Consider the following 23,430-nt stretch of genomic DNA (forward strand, 5'->3'; position numbering starts at 1 on the left):
CAAAACGGCAAATCGGAGGAGCATCAGTAATGAAAAGCTGCAGAGAGATAACCTATGCTTTCACATCCAGTACAAAGAATAAGCATGCCATATATTGTTGCACTATTATTATAGATCGTATCCTGCTCTCCTCCAGAAAGCACATGTGGGGCTCTCATTGGTCTCCTATTTAGTCCTAAAATAGTCAACAAAGAGGGGTGCAAAGTCAATGACTGGTGCTTGAAAATACAAGCCTGGTATGGTGGCAGATCATTTCTACTTGGGGGAACCAATGGCTTTCCTTTGAGACATCCAGTGGTGAAGGAGTCCTGTGGGTTAGCTGCTCCAGGCTGCAGTTGGCTTGATGCTGTATTTTGGATTTTGCTTAAAAAATGTGGGGTAGGATTGAGAGGGCAAGGGCAGTGCTTGGAGACCCCGGAAAGCATTGGAAGTATATTTATTTATTCATTAACTTTGGATTTCTGTGCAGATTTTTAGGAGTCGAGCTCCACATTAGGTGAAAGACTCCTGCATTGCAGGGGCTTAGATTCAATGATTCAATGAGCCTTGCGGTCCCTTCCAACTCTACAATTCTATGATTCTATGAAATAGCAACAGGTTTCCAGGTTTCCATGCAGGATCATTCCCCAGCACTACCTGGACATACCAGAGATTGAACCTAGGATGTTCAGTGCTAAAGCATCTGCTCTGCATACCAAGCTACAGCCCTTCCCTCATTTTAAGCGTTTCCCCTTTTAAATTTGCATGCATGCAGGATGGTCCTGGTCTAACACTCCAACCATTAAGCCACACCATCCCTTCACATGATAGCAAGCCTTCTCTGTCCTAAGACAGATTGGATGATACACTTACCTGTTCTCTCCTTACATGTATCAGTGGGAAGGCCCCTTCACTTGCCTCTCATCAAGCACACTGTCATATGGCCAGTGCCAGTAGACTCGTACATTTGGATTCACATTCAAACATGAGTGCGGAACCCATGGCTCTCCAGATATTACCAGCTCCTATGAACCCCAACCACTGGTCATGCTGGCTGGGATGCATGGGAGCCGGAGTCCAACTACAACTGGAGGAATGCACTCCCTGAAATTGGGCAGATATGCATGCATCCATATCGTGGGGTCGAATTGCAGATTCCATCTGGGATATTGATTGTGTGGTCTGGACATATGCCCACTGATTTTAAACATGCATGCCTTAGTTATGCCCGCACTTGAATGTTCAGTGGCACCAGAGACAGGACAGGAGCGCAGGGTTTTCTCATTCTCTACCATGCATAGGAGAGTGACAGGGTAAGAGTATTCTCTGCTCCAATGCACTAATTGCTGTGACCTTTTTTTTTGCATTTGAATTAATGGCTCTACGTGTGCGCACGAGTGCACTTGCAAGGGAGAAAGCCTGATAGAAAGAGAGACTCTTTCTGTTCTCTAGCCTGAAATTACGGCAATGCAAAGCCAAGATTATTGTCAAAGGGCAAGGGATACCTGGGGCCATAGAGTCCTGACATTGGGGAGAGGATGAAAACATCTTGGAGAGTCGAGCTGTCCATTTTTGAGCCCATGCCCATCGTGCTGGTTGGTGTTGTGCAACTGCTAGTAGGGCTGGTAGGAATAACAGGCTGGAGAGAGAGAAGGAGAGAGCACACAATGAATACTCTAGCCAGTTCTACCCTCTCTTCTTTTTTTTGCCAATGCAACAAAACTGGAATATTCACTGCCCCAGCAGGCACCAGCAACTTATTGGAATCTCTCTCCTAAATTGGCTGCAACAAGAATTTCTCCCCAAAAGAGATATTTGCAGAAATTACTCTATTTAGTAGAAGCATTGGAAGCTCCAAGAAGATGGCACAATAGCAAAGGCCACTCTTTCTCTTTCCACCCCACCACAATAATAACCTCCCATGCTTTTTATTTTTTTAAAAAATAACACCTTCCTAATGGTAGTAAATCGCTGGTAACATGGATAACGTTCAAGATTCAATCCAGGTCATCTCCCATTATGGAATCTCAAGGAGCAAATCAAATCAAACAACGACTTACCTACTGCATTTTGACCCTGAGCACAGATGCCCCTGCCCCAGTGCTTTACCTTGCCCCCTGATGGCAGACTCCAGTGAAGAGTACCAGCGCCTTTTGCAGTGGCAAGGGGGCTTCAACTAACCAAAGGAGTTATGGAAAAGCAGTGGAGATTTAACAGGATAAAATGTAAAAGACCTAACGTGCCCTGAAGTGTGCCATGGCACCTATAAAATGTGATCTATAAAATGTTTAAAAATATTATTTTTATTATGTGTTTTTATACTTTTATTATCAACTTTTTAATTAAAACCTCATCAAAAAAGGGGGGAGTGGGGAGGTGTAGGAGAAGCATTTTATAGTTTATCATGACACGCCCTATCTCCCCCTTATTATCTTTTTTTTTTTGCATATGCTGTTCCATATTTCTCCCTTCCCCAAGATTCATTCATGTATAATGTGCTGATTTCTCTTTGATGTCATTACATTTGTATCTCACATAAGCTGTGATGTATTCACTTGCTCTCTGCTGCTGCCTTCAAAATAAATATTTTATTTTTTAAGAAACAGATTTTATTGAAATTTAGAAAAAAGGTTTACAGAAATTAATATTGAGTATATTTTTTTGTCAAAAGTAAAACAATAATCTAGATAAAAGCACAAACCGCAAAAAGGGGGGAAAAGGAAAAGAGAGAAAAGAGGAGAAAGTCAGAGGAAGAGAGAAAGAAGAGAAGAAATAATGAGAGGAAAAGAAGGAAGGAAGGAAGGAAGGAAGGAAGGAAGGAAGGAAGAAATTCCTTTTATACGTACAAAATAAATATTTTCTAATGTTTTTAGCTTCTTGAGTTCTGTTTGATTACCACCCTCTTGCCTGTTAGATCAACTTAAATACATCATTTTTAGGTCAGAATAAAAGCATTTCAGAAGAGGTATATGTTTTGTCAATGCAAAGTAAAAATGCACATGACTCAGAACTTCCAGGCTAATTACAAGTACAGCGCGTTTGAGATCAGTTCATAATTAGCTAGCTTTCATTCCTCCTTTTCACCTTATGGCTTGAACAGGGATGAGAAAAACTGCAACTGTCAGCCTTCTTAAGGGAACAGCAAAATTTTTGTGTGGGGAGCCCTGAGAAAATTAATTTCCCAAGGCAGGTCACAAGTTCTTACTTGGCTGTGTGTCACTATCCAGTTTTCCCACTACCCATCCAGTTTCCTCCCACGAGGAAAAGGAAGGGGTATTGTTAAGGGTTGTTCCAGGGACCACAAGCCCTGAGTCTTTTGTGATGGGCCCCAGACCTGCTGCCCATTTCCTGTTCTTTAAGCTTTGCTTATAGGGCAGCTGGGTTTCAGTACTGCAAGGTGCAGTACTGATGAGACTCCAACTACTCACTGTCTTAATTTCTCAGAGGCATCTAGACATATAAATTCATATATGAAAAATTTATACAAATATGTATTATGGGGGAAAGTGGTGGGGGAAAGGCAGGACCCATGCCTAAAAAATAAGGGCAAGTGGAAAACGTATCAAACACATACTTTCCAGGCACAGAAGAAGCAGAAGTGTTGACAAGCCATGAGTCAAAACTGCATTCAAAAATGTGTTTAGGAGAAATTCACACTAAAATGCTGAATTAAGAATAATAATTCCAAATTGCTGTTGAAATGTGAGGAACTGAAATTAACAGTGAAAAAGTAAGAAATGGAGAGGCACTAAAACTGATAGATCCACCCATCCCTACTATCAATACAGCAGGTCAGGACTCAGTCTTGGACCATTTCCTGGGCATCTAACAGCCCTTGAGGTCAGTCAGCACAGATTCGATGCTCCAGTGAGCCTGACACTATTCTCGAGTATTTCAGAGGAACTGGTAAACAGCCACAAAGCTCCAATACAGCATGTCTAATTCATAAATACATTCCTGCCAATATGTGTATTCAGATACCACTTGCATTTGAAATATGTTGCTTTTATACTTTGCAAAAAATTAATTTAAGCCCTAGGTTAGTCAGTATTGATGCTACAATGCTGTGCAGTAAGTCAATGAAGTAATCAACAGCTCTCAACCATAAATATTCATAAAGCTGAGGAATGAATGAGTATTTAGCAGTGCTGCAAGTAGTCGGCGGGGAGGGGGACTCTGAACAGTAACAGTAAGGAAATGAGGCCATCTCAAACACCCACATGGGTTCTGATAAGAAAGCAGACCACTCACACATGGCAAGGCCCACTGGGGGCGAACACAGCAAGGCTGGCACGACTGCCATGTGTTCTAATTAAAAGCTGGCAACAGCGGAATAAAACAGTGTCACAGGATAACGTCCTTCTGCTGATTCGCGGAATGTTGTGGCAAAGCCAAACCGTTGATGGGAAATGCTGAGATGGGGCCAAGAGAGATCTTTCAGGGGCTTCGCTTCAGTGGCTTTTGTTATACTGAGGGCCAGTTCATACATGCAGGCGGCATCACTGCTTATTGAACAGAGCATCTAATGATGGTTTCATATCTGAATTTTCCTACTGACTACAACAACAAGCATGGGACGCGGGTGGCGCTGTGGTCTAAACCACTGAGCCTAGGGCTTGCCGATCGGAAGCTCGGCAGTTCGAATCCCCGCGACGGGGTGAGCTCCCCTTGTTCGGTCCCAGCTCCTGCCCACCTAGCAGTTCGAAAGCACGTCAAGTGCAAACATATAAATAGGTACCGCTCTGGCGGGAAGGTAAACGGCGTTTCCGTGCGCTGCTCTGGTTCGCCAGAAGCGGCTTAGTCATGCTGGCCACATGACCCGGAAGCTCCCTTGGCCAATAAAGCGAGATGAGCGCCGCAACCCCAGAGTCGGCCACGACTGGACCTAATGGTCAGGGGTACCTTTACCTTTACAACAACAAGCATAATGCAATCAACTAATATTCACCAAACTCACTAATTATTAATTAATTAATTTAATTATTCATTCAATTTATGTCCCACCTTTCCTTCTGACAGGGACAAGGTCCAAATGCACCCCTCCAGGCTTTTTCATTTGGCCCTTGGGACTGTCCCCAGGCCATGTCCTCTGTTCAGCCACCCACCTTCTTCCCAGGTCACACCCTTTACCTGCTTCAAACCCCCTTTTAGTGTTTTTGCATGGCTAGAATATGTCCTTGAAATGGATAACGCCTCTTACTTGCTTAGATGGAGGACAGAGAGTGGTTTGTGAGTTTGTGTAGAAACTAGCCTATTGTGCAAAGGTGAAGCATACATGTGTTGCTCCACCTACCTTCCCCTTCTTGTCAAGCAGAGATGTCAAGCAATCCTGTCTCCTAAAAGCACAAAAATTGGGCAGCACTCATTGGCTGGAGATGCCTCCAATGTTGCTGCTTTAAATCATTCCCATGTGGCTGGTATATAACACACACCGCATTGAAATGCAAAAGAAAAATTGACGATGAGTGACAAAGCACGTCATTTAAGGAGAAAATATTCCCTACTTTTGAGAAATCTCCTAAATAAACTCTCACTCACTCATTCAGCTATTACAACCGTGATGACAATGGAAGCATCAGTCATTCAACAGAGAGCATACCACAATACATTTTCACTCTGCAGCAACCACTTTCAGTGCAATGAAAGTGTGTGTGTGTGTTTTACTCCTTTCCAGATCCTTAACCACAGGGCAACAGAAAGGAGGGCTCTTGCTCTGCCACCACCCAGAAATTCTGGGTTGTTGCAAACTGAGTTTTACTCAAGAGTACATCCACTGAAATTAATGGACCTAAATTAATCATGCCCAGTGACTTCAAAGGGTCTAATTTAAGGATGGATAACCCTGGATACCACCGGATACCACTGGATACCACTAGATACCACTGGATAACACTGGATAGGGACGCGGGTGGCACTGTGGGTTAAACCACAGAGTCTAGGATTGCCGATCAGAAGGTCAGCGGTTCGAATCCCCACAATGGGGTGAGCTCCTGTTGCTCGGTCCCTGCTCCTGCCAACCTAGCAGTTCAAAAGCATGTCAAAAGTGCAACTAGATAAATAGGTACCACTCTGGCGGGAAGGTAAACGGCGTTTCCGTGCGCTGCTCTGGTTCACCAGAAGCGGCTTAGTCATGCTGGCCACATGACCCGGAAGCTGTACGCTGGCTCCCTCGGCCAATAAAGCGAGATGAGCGCCGCAACCCCAGAGTCGGTCACGACTGGACCTAATGGTCAGGGGTCCCTTTACCTTTAACACTGGATACAACCATTTATTTTAAAGGTGATTTTTGTTCCAGTGAGCAAAAAGAGCTCAGACAGGAATGTCTAGCCCATGGTTCCTTCTTTTTTGTAAAATAACATAATGCAAATCTCTAAGCAGTTCACATATAAACAAAAAACCACAACCATGTTTCTTCTATGTATGTAAACCATGTTGAAGCATTCCAGTAAAAAGAAAGGAGGAGGTGATTTTTGTTTACTGTGAAAATCTACAAAGTTTTGGACTTTTGAACACGTTCATGCATTTCGTATTACATGTGTTCTGGCCCTTTTCAAGTCAGGGTTTTTGTATACCGTCAGGGTCAGCCCTACTATTAGGAAACTACTGTGGGGAACTACTGTGGGGTTGGAAGAAGCAGTGAGGTTTTGGACTGCATGCTTGCCCTCCAATGGTGCCCATTGGGACTGGTAGGGTGAAAAGCAGAGAGGCCAACAGTAGGTGGAACCAGTGATAACAACAGTGTCCCCATCCGCTTCCCTGCTCAGTTCTAAAAGGGCAAAGCTGAGACTAAGAAGGAGGACAAAGACAGCCAGTACCAACCCCTGAACTCTTTGTAGATAGGAAGAAAGCTGTACTTGGAAGAATCAGTTCTGAGGTTGGTGGTGGGCCAGTGCCCCTCTTGCCCTAATGGGCTAATCTCTGCTGCCCTTGGGCGCAAAGGTGGACTCTGCTCTGTTGCCACAGCTGAAGCAAAGTTGGCTTCTGTATATGGGATGGGGAGGTACCATCTTGCCTGCTTTAAGGCAGCAAAATGTATTGGGCTGGATTACTCTGAGCTGCCTGTTCCAAATCACGCAGAAAGCTCCAGCAACCCCAGCAGGCGAGAAAAAAAACAACACCAGGCCAACAATAACTCATGATAGCTTCAATTGTTTTCATACTGGGAAACGAATAATACTTGTCTTCAAACTCATAATCCTCTGGAACAAAATCATGAAAGCAAGCAGGCTGTGAAATCCAAAAGGGATTTTTAAATTTCTTCTTGAAAAGTGTAGATGGGAAAAAGGCAGCAGCGGGAGGGGTGGATGAGGAGAGTGAATAGCGGTGATATGATGGAAACAGAGAGTGATTTGGCCTGATAGTATTGACTTTGCCCAAGAGATCCCAATGAATGCGTAGCGCTTTGGCTGAGGGCAGTGAGCAGAAAATGTGGTGGTTGTAATTGTGCTCTCCCTCCATTTGGAATCCCGGTAATAATAAAAAGATATGAAGGGGAAGTCATTAGATTTATGTCCTCTCCTCTCAAAGGAACAATTCTCAGAAAATGCATTGCTCTCAATTTGCAGGTCACTGCTGAGCTGGGAGAGCATAGCGGCTGCCGAGGATGGGAGCCAAGAAGTTCCACTTTCAGATACATCAGGACTGCAATCCTACACACACTTCCCTGAGAGTAAATCCCACTGCACTCAGTGCAGTTTACGTATGAGTAGAGATTTTTAGGACTGCACTGTTAAAAATCATGTTAGTGGCTGTTTAGGTAAGCCATTTGATATAAGAAGAAAGTCCCACCCATCCTTTGACGGGCGCCAAAGCCAGAATTAGTTGGCTCTGCTTGCCATGGGTCTTAGTTCCATATTCTGTTGTCCTTTCTGTCTTTCGCCCTACCAATTCCAGCAGGCACCCTTCACTACTGTCCCCCAAACCCAGAAGGCTACATATGTCGAGCCATTGCTGCTATGTGTGCAATTGTTAACCGGGCCTGTTGAAGGCATCATTGTTCTCTCCCCCCTACCAGAAAGAAGAGAGGACTCTATAGTGATTTGGCCCTTCATTAAACAGTGTTTGCCAGACAGAAATGCAACGCCAGGTTTGCCTTACCTGCAGGGCAAGAGGCTTCCACCTCACATTCTTCAGAAGAGCAGGAGCAGACACCAGGGTGTTCTGAGGCCGTTTCTTCAAGGTTAAGATCACTCCGTTCGGGTCTTCACGCAATGCATTTACCAGGTTCTTTAACTGCCAGCCAACCTGGAGAAAAATCCCATAATGGAATTTTGAAAGGTTTTTCTTTTTCTTTTTCCATTTTATCTTCCCAAAATGGTTAAGGGTATTTCGTTCAGATTTCTGTATGGTGAATAAGGGATGTCTTATTATCAGCATTCTTTCTATCTTTCTCTCTTATAAATAGTACTTATCATTCTTGGCAAGAAACAGACGTGGTAGCATTTCTGTTAAAACCAGTTTTGGGTTATATCCAACAAAGTTGTACTCCGAGTTAGGGTGGGGATAACTTCGAATTTAGTTTGCATTTACAGGCGAACCTACCTAATTCACACTTTCTAAAGCTATACATGAACAAAAACACAACCATCTTTTTGAAATTTACACTTCTCCAAATTTTGCAAAACAGTTTTCCAGTGAAGTACATGTGCACAAAAATGTATATACTAGGGTAAAGTTTGCATTAAAAGGCATATATCATTGAAAATACCATATAAAATGCATTATGTTAAGGAACACTGTTTTGCAAAAATTATGTATAAAGGTATAGACGTTAGGAGAAATATACACTAAAATTGTAATGAATTCTCACGAGGACTCCCCCAATCACAAATAATAATAACTGCAAACTGGTGTGGAAATGTGAACAATTGATCTTAACATTCAAAAAATGAGAAACCGAAATTGACAGATTTGCCCATCATTACTCAGAATAGACCAATTGAAATTAATAGACCTAAGTTAGTTGCACCCATCAATTTCTGTAGAAATTGGATGTAACCACCTGCTTCTTCCTCTTCAACTGAAAAGGTAATGATAGGTGCTCTCATTTCAATAATAACTCAGTGATAGAATATCATATTCCAAAAAGCACAAACATAATTTTTAAGACACTGATGCACTGCTCTAATTTTTATATCCTCTAAACAAACTGAATTATTACTTTTAATTATCTTTTCTACTGAAGTATCACTGTGTTTCACTGGGGGATTATAGAACAGCAGCTTCAGAATAATTACAAAATGAATCCTGGCTGTTGTAATGGAACCTGTTAATTTGGTGATGATGGGGGATGGGGGGAGGGAGGTTTGCTAGCATATTGTAGAACAATATTGGTGCAATTTCTTCAAGGTGTTTAATTAAAGATAAAACATCATTTATTTGAGTTACTGAACACTCCACAGAGAGGAACTGCATTTCTTAAGTCATTGCAAGCTATAACCACCATCTGAAATTAAAGCTTCACTAACACACAAAGGCCACACGTTTGCCTTACCCCTCTAAAACAGCTAAGAGGTGCTTCATGGTTGCTTAAGCATTAAAAAAACTCTCCTTTGCGTTTCTCTTCGGAGGGCTCTGCCTTGCTAAGAACACAGGAAAAGCGCCCCACTTTGTTCTCATGAATAAACATGGCACCGGCTTGTAAAATGCAATGTTTAAACAATGTTTTGAAACAGCTCCGAAGCAAACAGTCTAAACTCATAAATGGAGCATAAATAAATAGATTTATTTTCTCTTAAAAAATTCTTCCCAGACAATTTCCACAGGTGCCATTTGAGATTTCAGTGGTGGGCGGAGAGAGATGCAGCTGGGGGCAAGGCTATCAGCAAGATTTAAAACCCCAGCTTGGGTCAAACTTTGGGGTTTTGCTAAGCCAAGACCACCCTCTTTTGCAGAGAGAGTGCCATTTTTGGCTACACAAGTTTCCACACTCAGAGGTGTGGAATGCAATTCATATACAGCAGGTGGGGAACCTGTGGCCCCATCAGATGTTCCTCCAACTCGCATTAGCCTCAGACAAAACAGCCAACAGTCAAGGATGATGGGAGATTTAATACAGCAACAACTGGAAGGCCACAGGTTCCTTCCATCCTTGATAAGCAGGATTTTGTACCTCCCGATTATTGCACAGATAAAGCAGTCACCCATTTGTGCATTTGGCATGCACACTTAGCATCTAGAGCTTTTTAAACTCCCTCCCACCCATGCTTACCCAGAGTCCTATTTCTTAGCTAACTTTGTGGCATGAGAGCCGTGCAAGGAGGTTCCTCCTGCAATGTGAAGCTATTTGGAACACGTGCTGCCACAGACTGAATGGGCATAGTCCAAGCTATAACCCCCTCCTATCATTAATGTTTTGACCAAACTGCGGGAGGCAGTGGAAGACAGGAGTGCCTGGCGTGCTCTGGTCCATGGGGTCACGAAGAGTTGGACACGACTAAACGACTAAACAAAAACAACATCATTAAAGTGCCTGCTTTCAAGAGAAGGGACAATGGAGCATGTAGGAGCAGCAGTGGCCTGGGTATTTCACATTGCCTTAGGAATATAGGAAGCTGCCTTACACTAAGTCAGACCATTGGCCCATCTAGCTCAGTGCTGCCTACACTGACTGGTAGAAGCTTTTCAGAATTTCAAACCGTGGACATTCCCAGTTCTGCCTGGAGATGCTGGGGCCTTCTGCATGCAAAAGGAGGGCTTTACCACTGAGCTACAGCCAGTAAAGCGAGATGAGGGCTGCAACCCCAGAGTCGTTCGCAACTAGACCTAACGGTCAGGGGTCGCTTTACCTTTATGGCCCATTTTAAGCATCCCCCCTTTATATTTGCACGGCTTCTGTGAGACAAAGGAATTTATAACAAACCTGTTGTAGATGGAGGTAGAGTACTCATATAGGACACAGCCCTAACTCTTGGCTTATGCTGCTCAGGCACCTAAGTCCATTCCTCAATGACTGGCTACTACAGGGCAGAAGTATTTGCCACATCAGTGATTAGGCTTATTTGCTGTTATTTATTTGGCTATCATGAACAAAGCTATCTTCCTGGAGCCTCTTTTGGCTACAATGTTTTTATTATTGGTTGTTAGCTGCCCTGAGCCCGGTCTTGGCTGGGGAGGGCAGGGTATAAATAAAAATTTATTATTATTATTATTATTATTATTATTATTATTATTATTATTATTATTCCATGAAGGCGCAGGTTACAACAAGAGCCAAGGTGACATTTTTCCACCTTATCCGCATCAAGCAGTTGGTCCTTTATCTTTCCCGCCCCGACCTGGCCACAGTGATCCATGCGACGGTCACCTCCAGGCTTGACTACTGTAATTCACTCTACGCGGGACTGCCCTTGAAGCTGTCCCAGAAACTCCAGCGGGTGCAGAATGCTACAGCGAGGCTCCTCACGGGGTCTCTGCCATGGGAGCATATTCATCCAGTGCTTTTCCAGCTGCACTGGCTCCCGGTGGAGTACAGGGTCAGATTTAAGATGCTGCTTTTGACCTTTAAAGCCCTTCACGGCCTAGGACCCTCGTACCTACGGGACCGCCTCTCCCGGGATGCCCCACGGAGAGCCTCAAGGTCCATAAATAGCAACACCCTAGTGGTCCCGGGCCCTAAGGAAGTTAGATTAGCCTCAACCAGGGCCTGGGCCTTTTCAACTCTGGCTCCGGCCTGGTGGAACGCTCTGCCTCATGAGACCAGGGCCCTGCAGGATCTGATTTCTTTCCGCAGGGCCTGTAAGACAGAGTTGTTCCGCCTGGCCTTTGGCTTGGAGCCAGTTTAATTACCTCCCCCTCTTTCTTTTTCCTTTCTCCTCCTGTGAAGAGGCTGCACCCTAATGTTTTAATGTTGTATCTTAATCTTTTAAATTGTATTTTAATCAACTTGTTTTTATTATTGGTTGTTAGCCACCCTGAGCCGGGTCTTGGCTGGGGAGGGCGGGGTATTAATAATAATAATAATAATAATAATAATAATAATTACACAAGCATCTGGCGGGCCACTGTGAGAACAGGATGCAGGGCTAGATGGGCTATTGGCCCGATCCAGCAACCACTTCTTAGGTTCTTAGGTTCTAATGGACAGAAATAGACACACTCTTGAGGACCTGTGCTTTGAAGCATGAAGGGAATGGAAGACCTCCTTATTACCACCCTGCAGCCCTCCACGAATGCTCTGGCTTGCAACGTCTGTACTGATAAAGCAGACAGTATACTGGAGTGCATAGCTGAAATTCAGCCTTTTCTGGAAGGGTTTTTTAAAAACAGAATTTAGGGTTAGGTTACAATTTTGAACTCACTTACTAGGGAGTAACACCCCCCTGCAAAAACACAGTAGAACTTATTTCTGAATATATGGGTAGAGGCTTCCACTACTATTAATATTAATTTAACTGGCACAAGAGTTCTTCTCTTCCTTCAGGCATAAATTAAACAGTTTTATGAGGTGATTTCTTCTCACCTAGAGAATGTCCTTAGATATAAATTCACCTTCAGTTTATTTCTAAAATATCTTCCTTTTTCTTTCCTTTTTCTTCCTCTTCATCTCCGTGTTTTCAAGATGTGTATTCAGAAATGTCTGATTTTCTTAATTTTTGATCATGTCTGAGAGAACCAGATGCAATTTTGAAGCTGGGGGCAAACGTTAAAAAATCCAGGAGCCTTGATGATTTCGCAAGCTCCTTCTCACAAAATAATGCTAAATAATTAATGTCCTGAAGATAAATTGCTCTAAGGAGAAACCTTAATGAGGGAACCATTAAAACACTAATAATATATGCAATTTAGGGCAGCCTGCCCTGAATGTCAGCAGGCTAAGATGGAAAGCTCTTAGGACGTTATCGATGGTATTGCTGAGATATTACATTTAGGCAAAAATAGTAAGATAACATCATGGCAGACTAGAATACTAGACAGAGAATTGAAATTGGGCTTAGCACCAACATTGAACTAATTTGTCTTTAAGAGCTGCTAGGCATACGAGAGAAGGTCATTGTTGGGACTTGCGTCCTCCTTGTGTTAGACTCAGAGGAGAGCTCCACAGATGTGATTCCAGTCATGAGTCCCAGCATCAGGAGTAGGGGGACAGAGCATTCAGCACCCTGAGACCATAGCTCAGAATAATACCCCCACTCAAGGAACCAGCAGAATCAGGTGACTTAATGTGCCCTTAATGGAATCATCAATCTCTGGGACTCTTTGCAATCATCACTACTGGGTCCTCAGGAACAGCAATGGCAGGGGGGGCCACTAGGTGGCGCATCGGAAGATGGCTGACAATAACATCTCTCCGACCCACACAAGGTAATTTGGAGGCTATGATGGGGTTAATTAGCCTCCTTAACCCCCCCAGGATTGTGGGGGGGGGGGACAGCCCTTGCCTGCTGTGCCCTATACCACCCCCGAATTTGTGGGGGTGGGGGCGCTAGGCACGAAGCCCTCCTGTGGGATTCCGGCACTCCTGGACGCCGTCCCTGCTTCGCGCCGCTAGTTGCAAGCATCTTCAAAAGAAACAATTTGGACGAGATAAATTGCACATGCTTCAAGGAAAAAGGGGAGTAAAGACTGCTGACAGAAGAGATCTCTGATAACAAGACAAGAATAAAATATGAGAAGATACGTCAAGATATGGTATGACAAATGACTGAGGGGGGAGGGGGAAAAAACCTGCCTTCCTTTTTCTTATGTGATTTAACAAGAATCCCCTCCCCTAATGAGTCAGAAACTAAGGACTTAAGCTGTGGATTTAAGGCTGTGTGGAGATAAACTTTCGAACCAAAGCAATGTTTCAAGATGAAGCTGGAAAGCTAAGAGTTTTGGAATGACGCAGTTAAAAATGCCGTCGCCATTTTGGGAGGCATTGTTGGAGCTCTTGGGTCTGGGAGGAGAAAGAGAGAAATAGAGTTGTTTATATATCGTGGACCAACTTCTCGGTGGGACTTAAGAGCGACAAATGCCAAATTTATGATGGAAAGAGCGATGCTATCTACGAAGGAGATATATGGAAACCATCTGGACTTAGTGGAGGAACGGGAAATCCACACAGGATTATTATTTTGCTTATCGGCTTAAGGAGACTAACAGAAGAGATCGTAAAGGAAAAATAGAAATTATATGAACAAGATATGATGTGGAAACACCAAGATAAGACTGGATAGAATTATGAATTTTGTTTGGACTGATTGGGACTGATTTGGACATTAACGCAGTAATAAGAAGATGATCTGAATCCCCCTTTGGATCTTGAAGTATGGGTTCCCCCAACAAAATTTAAAAATTTGGCTTTGTAATTTGGAATTTATGTGATGTGATTTAATTTGATGTGATTGGCCAGTTAATAAAAATTATTATTATTTTATTAAAAAAAGGAACAGCAATGGCAGGAAGCCTGAACTCAGGCTTGAACCTGAAAATGCTGTGCTTATTTGTCAACACAATACCAGGTCCGTGGCCTTTTCAGAAAAAGGCAGCATGGTCAGGATCAGGGCCTCACAAAGACAATGATAGGGTAGGAAGCCTGAGTGCTTACACCAGGAATGGAGAACTTGAAGCCCTCCAGATCTAAATTCCATCATTCCTGACCCTTCTGTTTGGAGCTGATGATATCTGGAGTCAAACAGTATTTCAAGGAACACAGGTTCCCCTTCCTAATTTAAACCTTCAGCTGATGCTTGGAAGAAGCAAATGCTATAGTTGCCATATATGTGATCCTAGTTCAATGATCTTCTGGACAGCTCCTCAGGTGATAAGTAGTAGACCCTCTTTCTGCTTATACTGCTGGACAGCTTCCCTGCTGGGTTTGGGAGACCAGAATGTCAGAGATATCATCTTGGAATCATTCTTGGCCAAAGAGAGAAGTATATTGCAGTAGTCTTCAAATTTTGGAATCCACCTTCAACAACTTGAAAAATGAGGTCAACTTTTAAAATAATCCACATATGATAATATTTCTCCACTTATCTTTTCTTGCTTTCCCCTCATTCTCTTGATTTATTTCTCCTGTTCCTTCCTCCTCTATTCCTTCTGCCTCTCTTTCCTAAAAACAGTTAGGTCAAAGTATGATTGATCATGTGTTCCAGTCCATCCATTGAAAACCAGTGAGGGGTGGGGAACTTGTGGCCCTCCTGAAGTTGTTGGATCTCAGTTCCCATCAGTCCAAACCATGGTCGAAGCCAAAGGATGATGGGTGTTGGAGTCTATGCATACTCTCTCCCTCACTCAACAGCAAAAGGCTGTCAGAGTGGGTCATTAAGTCCTTCCAGATCAGGCTGCCTGACGAACATGTAGACTCTGTTGCTATTATTCTCTGAGAAATAACATCTTCTGCCTTCTCTATCTCCTCACTACTTCAGTTTGACTGAGTGGCAATTTAAGAACTGTGTGTCAAGATCGCATGAAATGAAGGCCTTCTGAGTTCTATTTAAGAAAGATCGGGCACTCTCTACGCACAAGAACAAATGGAACCAAAATCCACCATATAGATAATATCCTGCGTTTTGGGAGATCAAGCCAGTACACATGGTTCCTGCTTTTTTACCCTCAAAACAACCCTGGGAAACAGGTTGGGTTGAGAGAGTGAGTAGCCCAAGGTCACTTGGTGAACTCTATGACTAATTTTAATTGGATCTCCCTGGTTCTAGTCAGACCCTCTAACTATAACTGTCATGCTGTAACTACAAAGGCTCACAGTTTTCAAAATTCCCATTTTGCAGATTTCAAAGCTGGTTATATTCCTCTTACGATATTTATGCACCTACAGCTCTCACAAATGGTTTAACACACATCTGGTATTTGGATAAATTTAGAATTTTGGCAAAGTCTGAAAATTCTTTGTTTGGGGCACTCTCTCCCAACTGAAACATGTCTGAAGCCATTTACGAAAGCTGCCACAAGGAAAGTTCAAAAAGTCATATTATATTTCAGGGATGGAGAATCTCTGGCCCACACTTGGCTCCATAAAACATCAGATGTGGAGCAGAAAAATCTGCAGCTGCAAGGGAACAAACAGGAGCCTTAAAATGTGCTCCTGATTGTTCCTCTGACAGCAGGGCTTGCATTCAGTTTCTTTTCAATCTGGTGCCAAAAGCAAGCTCCGCTGGGACTGATTTCTCTCAAGAGCTTCGAAATGGGAGCTGCTGAGTAGAGTTGTTCTCTGCTGAAACTATGGCTTCCAGCTCCACTGGAATTGGCTCTACTCAGAGCTTCTGACTAGAGACGGCCCCTGCCAAAAGCAAAGCTTTAGATTCAGCATAGACTGTAAGCTCCAATTTCAGTGCAGATATTTGCAGCCACAACCTGAATTCAAGTCAGGGTTGCAAAGGGAAACCAAGACAGCACCTAAAGTGCATTCCTGATTCTTCCTTTGAAGTTAAGTCACCTGACATCATACGATGCCCCAGCAGCCAGACCCATTTTCGCACCCCTTTTGTGGTAGAAACAAATAGCTTGATTCCACCTTAAGCCAGCTAGGAAGAGGAATTCTCTTACCATTTTTCGGCAAACCATTTGTTTACCTGAATGTTAAGGTCCTGTTTCGAGGCCCTACTCAGGGTGGCTCTGTTGAATGAAGTGAGGAGGTAACCACTGGGGAGAAGACATTTTGGTCATGGCACCTGTTAGGGAACAACCTTCCTGGGGAGGCTCACCTGACACCATCTTTGCAGTCTTTTCAGTGCCAGGTAGAACTATCTGCTCAGCTTGGCCTTTATCACAGTGTACTGTATACAGTTTGCATAACTTACAGAAGTTTTAAAATTCATGTTTCATCTTTGGAGACATGGGTGGGTTTTGTTTTTGCTGCATTTTAAGCAGCTTTTGATTTAATGCCTTATTTTGTGTGTGTGTGTGGAGAGAGAGAGAGAGAGAGAGAGAGAGAGAGAGAGAGAGAGAGCGCTGCCTAGGGAACTTTATGTTCTGGGGTCAAAATAAAATGCTTTACAGAGACAAATAAACAGAAATAGTATTTCTTGGAGGTTAGGTACAGACAAAACTATCATCAAACATTATCTCATTTAAGAATCATATAAATAATAAAAGATTATTTAATTAAAGCACTAAGTGACACAATCAGTACTGAGAGATGGCAGGTATCCTATGCAATCTTATACATTATCTACTCAAAAGTACATCGTATTGTTTTCAATGGGGTGTCCTCCCAGATATAGAGAATTGCAGCCAGAATTCTCTAATTCTTACTAAGGTAGGTGGACCTGGTCTATAAGCTGACTACAAGGTAGAATGTGGGAGGGCTCGTATGACTGAACACTTCTCTGTTTTTTAAAGAACAGATGGCAGGGAGAAGCCATATGAAGCTGGGGGGGGGGGGTTAACTTCACCCCTGAAGGCACACTTCATTGTCTCTTGAGAAAGATGGATGCCAACACAATCTCAATCATTTAATAATACGAGTTTCACTTGCAGCCCAGGCATAGGTTTATGAGAACGAGCTCCAAGAGACTGTGTGTTTGGAACTAATATCAGTTCATTATTCTGGCTCTCCATTACAAGGTTTGTTTGTTTGTTTGTTTGTTTCATAAAATTTATACATCACTTGATTGTGAAAACAAATAAACCTTCAAAGCAGTTTACTTACTTTCCTTCGCCAAACCTTTATTAGGCATTACAAATATGAGCCACCATAAAACATTCATATATAAAAATTTAAAATACAGTGGTACCTCAGGTTACATACACTTCAGGTTACAGACTCCACTAACTCAGAAATAGTGCTTCAGGTTAAGAACTTTGCTTCAGGATGAGAACAGAAATCATGCTCCGGCGGCGCGGCAGCAGCAGGAGGCCCCATTAGCTAAAGTGGTGCTTCAGGTTAAGAACAGTTTCAGGTTAAGAACGGACCTCTGGAACAAATTAAGTACTTAACCCGAGCTACCACTGTTTTTACAAATTAACAGCCATGTAATAATGAGGATTTTCATTGGAAGTTTCTTCCTGCTAAAGAATGACATTCACCACCTAGAGAGATACTATTGATAAAAACTCAGCCACCCTTGCAGTTACTTCCAGGTTAATGTCAGACAGATAAAATCTGATATTTTCATTGTGCTGTGATGTTAGACTACCCCAAAAAGAGTAATGCATGCGTTTGCGAAGCTGGTTGTACAATGGGCAGTAGAAAGGAGTATGTTCTACTGTGTCCAGCACATTCAAAAAACATCTGCAATGTCTCTCGTTTCTAGGGATGTTGTAATATCTGCCCTTGACAAAAGCTGAGGGGGAAACGTTTATTTGGGCTAACATAAAGGTTGGACTGGAATTATTAAATTTGAAATATAAGTGACCCTGTTACCTGTTATATTTAAACCATAAAACTTGGGGGAGCAAATTTTATTTACAGCTGACTCGATGTTATGTTTTTCAATGTCCCTTAATCTGATTTGAATATTACGATAAATATATTGCTCACTTGAAATATATAAGAGTTCAAAATCAATACCAATAGATCTGATTTTGCTATGTAAATGCTGGAACCCTCTGGATTTATAAGAGTCCCTAAGTCAGAAAGCAGACTTGAAGGTTTGCAACAGAAACGGCAACGCAACCAGTATTTTAAAGTGCTAGCCCACACCCAGTGTATACACACCATCATGTGTACACCTAGTTCAGCACACATCCTCTTATACTTGATGAACTTGGGAGCCCCAGGATACGTCTCAAGAAACTTGAGGGTATTTATCTAAATCACTATTATATGCCTGTATCCATATTGGGATCCCAAAGAGTTGCTGGGACAACACTTTGGCTTGAAAAATGTGAATAGCAGCTGGCATAAATTGGTTACCTTTCTGAAAATAAAAATGAGCTACTGCTGAGGAGGTAAACTTTGCCTGTTTTATAGCCCCCGTACAATGGCTTGACCAAAGCAATTTGCAATATCAAGAAAAACTCAAAACCTACAAAATTTAAAATAGTAAGAGATTAAAACTACTGTACCTCAACTTTCTACGCATCTGGGTAGGCTTGTCTAAGCAGGAGAGTTTTTAGCAGGCACTGAAAAGAGTACAGTGAAGGCACCTGCTTGATATCAATAGGCAGGGAGTTCCAAAGTTCCGCACTAAACAATCAAGTTCATACAAATACAGAACGGGTATTACGTGGCACTTGCAGTAGTGCCTATTCCACCAATCAGAGTGGGCAAGTAGGCAAACTTGGAATAAGGTTAAGATTTTAAGACCAGTTAAGTCTGAAGGAGTGACTTCCCTAATGCGTGTAGACAGCTAACTCTCTTGTCCCTTACATTCTTACCTATTAGCTGTGTGCTGCTTATAGAAGGGATGTTGGACGGTGCTCTATGCATAAATGGATGCAGCCAAATTCAGGTGGAGCCATGTTGCAGTCAGCTAACTGGGCACTTGGGTCTTGAGAAAAGCACTCCAGCAGCGCAATCAGAAGTGTCCACTCAGAAGTAAGTCCCATTGAATCCAATGGGGATTACTCCCAGAGCAGTGGATTTAGGATTGCAGCCTAACTGAGGATTTGGCAAAGGCGCATGGAAATGCAGAGCAGAAATAGTGCTGTAGCCACAGCTGGAGATTTATGTGTTCTCAAGCTTCCCACATAATCGTGTGGATGGATTTGGTTACGGTTTAGTTATATACCTCTAATCGTGTGGTACAGTTTAGTTATATACCTGTTTTTTAAACCCCAAACTCCCAATGCATAAATAACATAGATGTATACGATGTGTGTTTAGTTCATTGCTGGTTTTAATTTTTAGAACATTTTAATGCTTTGATTTAATTGGTTTTTTTATTAATAATCCTATGATTTTGTCTTATTCTTTTTGTAAATTGCTTTGGGTTTTTCTACAATCAAGCGGTATATAAATTTCATAAAATAAGTAAGTAAATAAATAACTTGGCCACAGATATAGATAATGTAATAGGAGCAGATTATCGCCAGGTTTAGTGCTCTGGGGGAAGTGGAACTCTTTCATCTACTTCAGTTCTTTCTGGGAGTGAAGTAATCAGGACCAACTTGTGGGCATTTCTTTTTACACACCATGTTAGCCAAACCCCCTCAAGATACTGGCTCTGTTACTTTCTGAAACTTGTTCCACGTTCTGCCACCAAAAGCCATACATTTGGATGGAATGAAAGCTTGTGAAGCTGCAGAGGCAAAAAGCAGAAGAAGACTGGAAGGCATTACAGCAACAGGGATTCAGGATGGGCAGCTGTGCCCAGATTAAGAACATAAGAATTTAAAGAGCAGCCTCGCTGGATCAGGCCAATGGCTCATGTAATCCAGCAGTGGGCAACCTGATGCCTATGTGAACCCACAAGAAGGACTTCAGAGCAACAGCACTCACCTCTCCTGCAGTTTCCAGCAACTGGTATTCAGAGGCATTGTCCCTCCAGTGGTGGAAGCAGAACACAGTAATCATGGCCATTAGCCATTGATAGCCATAGATTGTTGAATCCTCTTAAAGCCATCAAAGTTTGTGGCTATCACTGCCTCTTGCAGAAGCAAATTCCATAGTTTAATGCCATGCTGTGTCAAAAAGTTCTTCTGTTTGCCTGTCCCGAGCCTTCCAATATTCATTGGGTGACCCAAGTTCTAGTGCTATGAGAGAGGGAGGAAAGCTCATCTCTTGCTCACTTTCTCAATACCATGCATCATTTTATACACCTCTGACATGTCCTCCCTTCCCCTTAGAGACTGTTTTGGAGTGAAGCTTTTCACAATGTTCGAGCAATCCAACCTGCCATGTCTATAGCCCCAGGCTTCCCCTCCAGACATCAGTAGACTACTGATAGTTTCAAGCCCTAGCAACACAAAGCACCCTTCCCACCACAACCCTTCCCTTCACAATTGGCTGTAGCTCTCAAAAGTGGTTATATGTTCAGGGTGCGGGTCACATCAGTTATGGGGGAAATGTGCAGATTTAATGAAGAAGGACCACCCGAGAGGCAGAATCCAGTGGAGGAAGGCATCCTGTTCACCTCTGAAGTTGGCTTCCTAACTACTGGAGTGATCCATGGTGTTGCTCATATTTTGTAAGCCAGGAGAGTTGGAAGCAATGGAAGAGGCAATTCCTATATCAGAGGAAGAGAATTTGAAGAAAAGCAGCAACAACATGGCAGGTCTGAAATCCAGGAAGCCTGCTCTGGAGTCAAGTGGGTGCTGCTAGGCCAAGGTATGGTCAATAGGTAGAAGAGCTAAAAACCAGAAAATGGGATGGGCAGAAAGCAAAGGAAGTGTCCAAAAACTTCTGAAAGCAAAGGAAGCAGTGCCAAGGCAAAGCTATTTAAAAAACAAAAACAAAAAGGAGTAACCTGTTTTGACTAGACAAAAATAAAGACTTGTTCAGGAAATATACAGAACAGACTTGGAATAATCAAGATTAGCACCTGGAACAGATAACCAAGGGTATCTGGGAAAATGTGTACTGCTTGCAAAGCTGGAAGTAGATAAGAGTTTTATTTAAGAGAAATGCAAGTGTTTTGAGAGTGGGTCCACTTCTCATGCAGCGCACAGACATTTCTTTTGAAACCTTTTTAAAATGTGCAAAACCTGTTTGCCAGAGGCAAATGTGGAGTGAGCAGCCATCCATCTTTCAAATGGCTTCTAGTGTGCTGGCATCCACCACCATCACCTATTGTCTGTCCTCTGCCTATGAAGATTGATGGGCAGCTACATTAGGAAAGGTGCCCACCACAGAACATTTCTATATCTACAAGTACCTGCTGAAAATAGAACTATGAATACTTTAATACATTCCCTACTAGAGCAAATAGCAGCTGGAGGGGGGTGGGGAGAGGGAATTTCCAACTACTGGAGTGGGGGAAGTATTAACCAGGAATGGGGAACCTGTGTCTTTCCAAATGTTCTTGGCAACTCCCATCATCCTTGACCATTGACCATGTTGGTTGAAGCTGACGGGAGGTATAGTCCAATAACATCCAAAGAGCCACAAGTTCCACATCTCCTACATTAACAATTCTCCCCCCCACAGAACTCTAGTCCCAGTCTGAATTGGGGCTTCTAATTGTTGCTTTTTTATAAAAAATGTAAAGCGATGGGAGATCTAAAGACAGATGTCAATTGTCTTGATTTGTGTGTCATGATTTACCTCGGTTTAAATTGGTTTAAAACTTGCTCCCTCTGGCTGCAGCCTTGGCAGCAAGGAAGGTAGCCCAGTTGTGGAGCACTGGAGCTCAGACAGGATGAGGTCAAGGTGCAAGAATGAATAAATACAGTAAGTCAGTATTTATGATAAAATTGGATCCTGCTGCAATAAAGAGAGCACTTGTGGTTAGCCAATTCAAATAGGATGAAAACGGTCTGACTGCACAACAAATTCCAATGCCAAACATGGTGAAAGTGATCTGTTAACATCAAAATAGCCAGTTATGTATAGGGATGCCAAGCCTTATGGAGAACAGTTGAGGGAGTTGGGCATAGTAGAAGGAGCCAGGAAAAGAGGAGACTAAGAGGAGATATGATAGTCATCTTCAAATATCTAAAGGGCTGGGGCTAACTTAAATATTCAAGTTAGAATATTTAATAATAATAATAATAATAATAATAACAGAGATTCCAACTAAATATCAGGAAGAACTTTGGCACTAGAATGGACTCCCTCAGAAGGTGGTGGTCTCTCCTTCATTGGAGGTTTATAAGCAGAGGTTGGATGGCTATGGGTGCTTTAGTTGAGATTCCTGCATTGCATGAGGTTGGACATGGGATCCCCTTTGGATCCCTTCCAACCCTACAATACTGTGATTCTCTGATCTCTGAGAAACTGTATTAAGTATTCCAGTTTATGATTAGTGCATTCCCCCCCCCCCAGTTGATTTAATTAGCAAATCTACTTTTGGACTCTTGAAGTTGAAGCTGAACATAAGGCTCTGATATTTCTACAGATGGTTCTTACCTTACTGAAAGTAGCATTTGTGCAACTAATTAGAAATAAGTGTGTTGAGTGGCTCCTTAATTTAAAGGGCAGAACAGTTTGGAGGCTAAATTACGGTAAGTCTGCTGGGTCACAACAGAAAAGATAAGGTAAGAAACCCCAAACTGGAAATTTCAGCTGCAAAGTAACTTGTATTCCAGGACATACGGCTGTGGTGTGATTCAAGACTTAAAAAACAAAACAAAACACTTTAAGAATGTAAGAAATCCCACCAGTATCGGGACAAAGGCCTTAGCCCAGTACTCTGTTCTCATTGGCCAACCAGATGCCCCTAGTGAGCCCATAAGCAGGATCTGCACGCAATAGCACTCTTTTCACCTGCAATTCCCAACAACCTGTATTCAGAGGACATAGCCGTTGTGTTTACTAGGCTTTACCACCTCCATGAATCTAGTATTTCAAAGCCATCCAAGTGGGTGGCCATCACTGCCTCCTGTGGGAGCTAATTTCACAGTTTAACTATGTGCCATGTAAAATGCACTTTCTTTTATCTGTCCCGAATCTTCCAGCATTCTGCTTGC

General features: G+C 42.7%; 1 protein-coding gene across 9 annotated transcripts in view; it reads right to left on the reverse strand.

Moving 5' to 3' along the window:
* The window catches only part of LOC310754211 (connector enhancer of kinase suppressor of ras 2-like), a 324,198-nt gene that overhangs the window by 106,528 nt on the left and 194,240 nt on the right, over positions 1-23,430 (reverse strand). For all 9 annotated transcript variants that reach the window (XM_083595841.1, XM_083595842.1, XM_083595840.1 and 6 more), the window contains 2 exons: positions 8,077-8,223; positions 1,485-1,618 (listed from right to left, as the gene is read on the reverse strand). In XM_083595841.1, coding sequence (XP_083451967.1) covers positions 1,485-1,618; positions 8,077-8,223 — 281 coding nt within the window. The remainder of the gene's footprint in view (positions 1-1,484; positions 1,619-8,076; positions 8,224-23,430) is intronic.

The sequence above is a fragment of the Podarcis filfolensis genome (assembly GCF_964270895.1).
Source record: "Podarcis filfolensis genome assembly, chromosome: Z".
NCBI classification, from domain to species: domain Eukaryota; kingdom Metazoa; phylum Chordata; class Lepidosauria; order Squamata; family Lacertidae; genus Podarcis; species Podarcis filfolensis.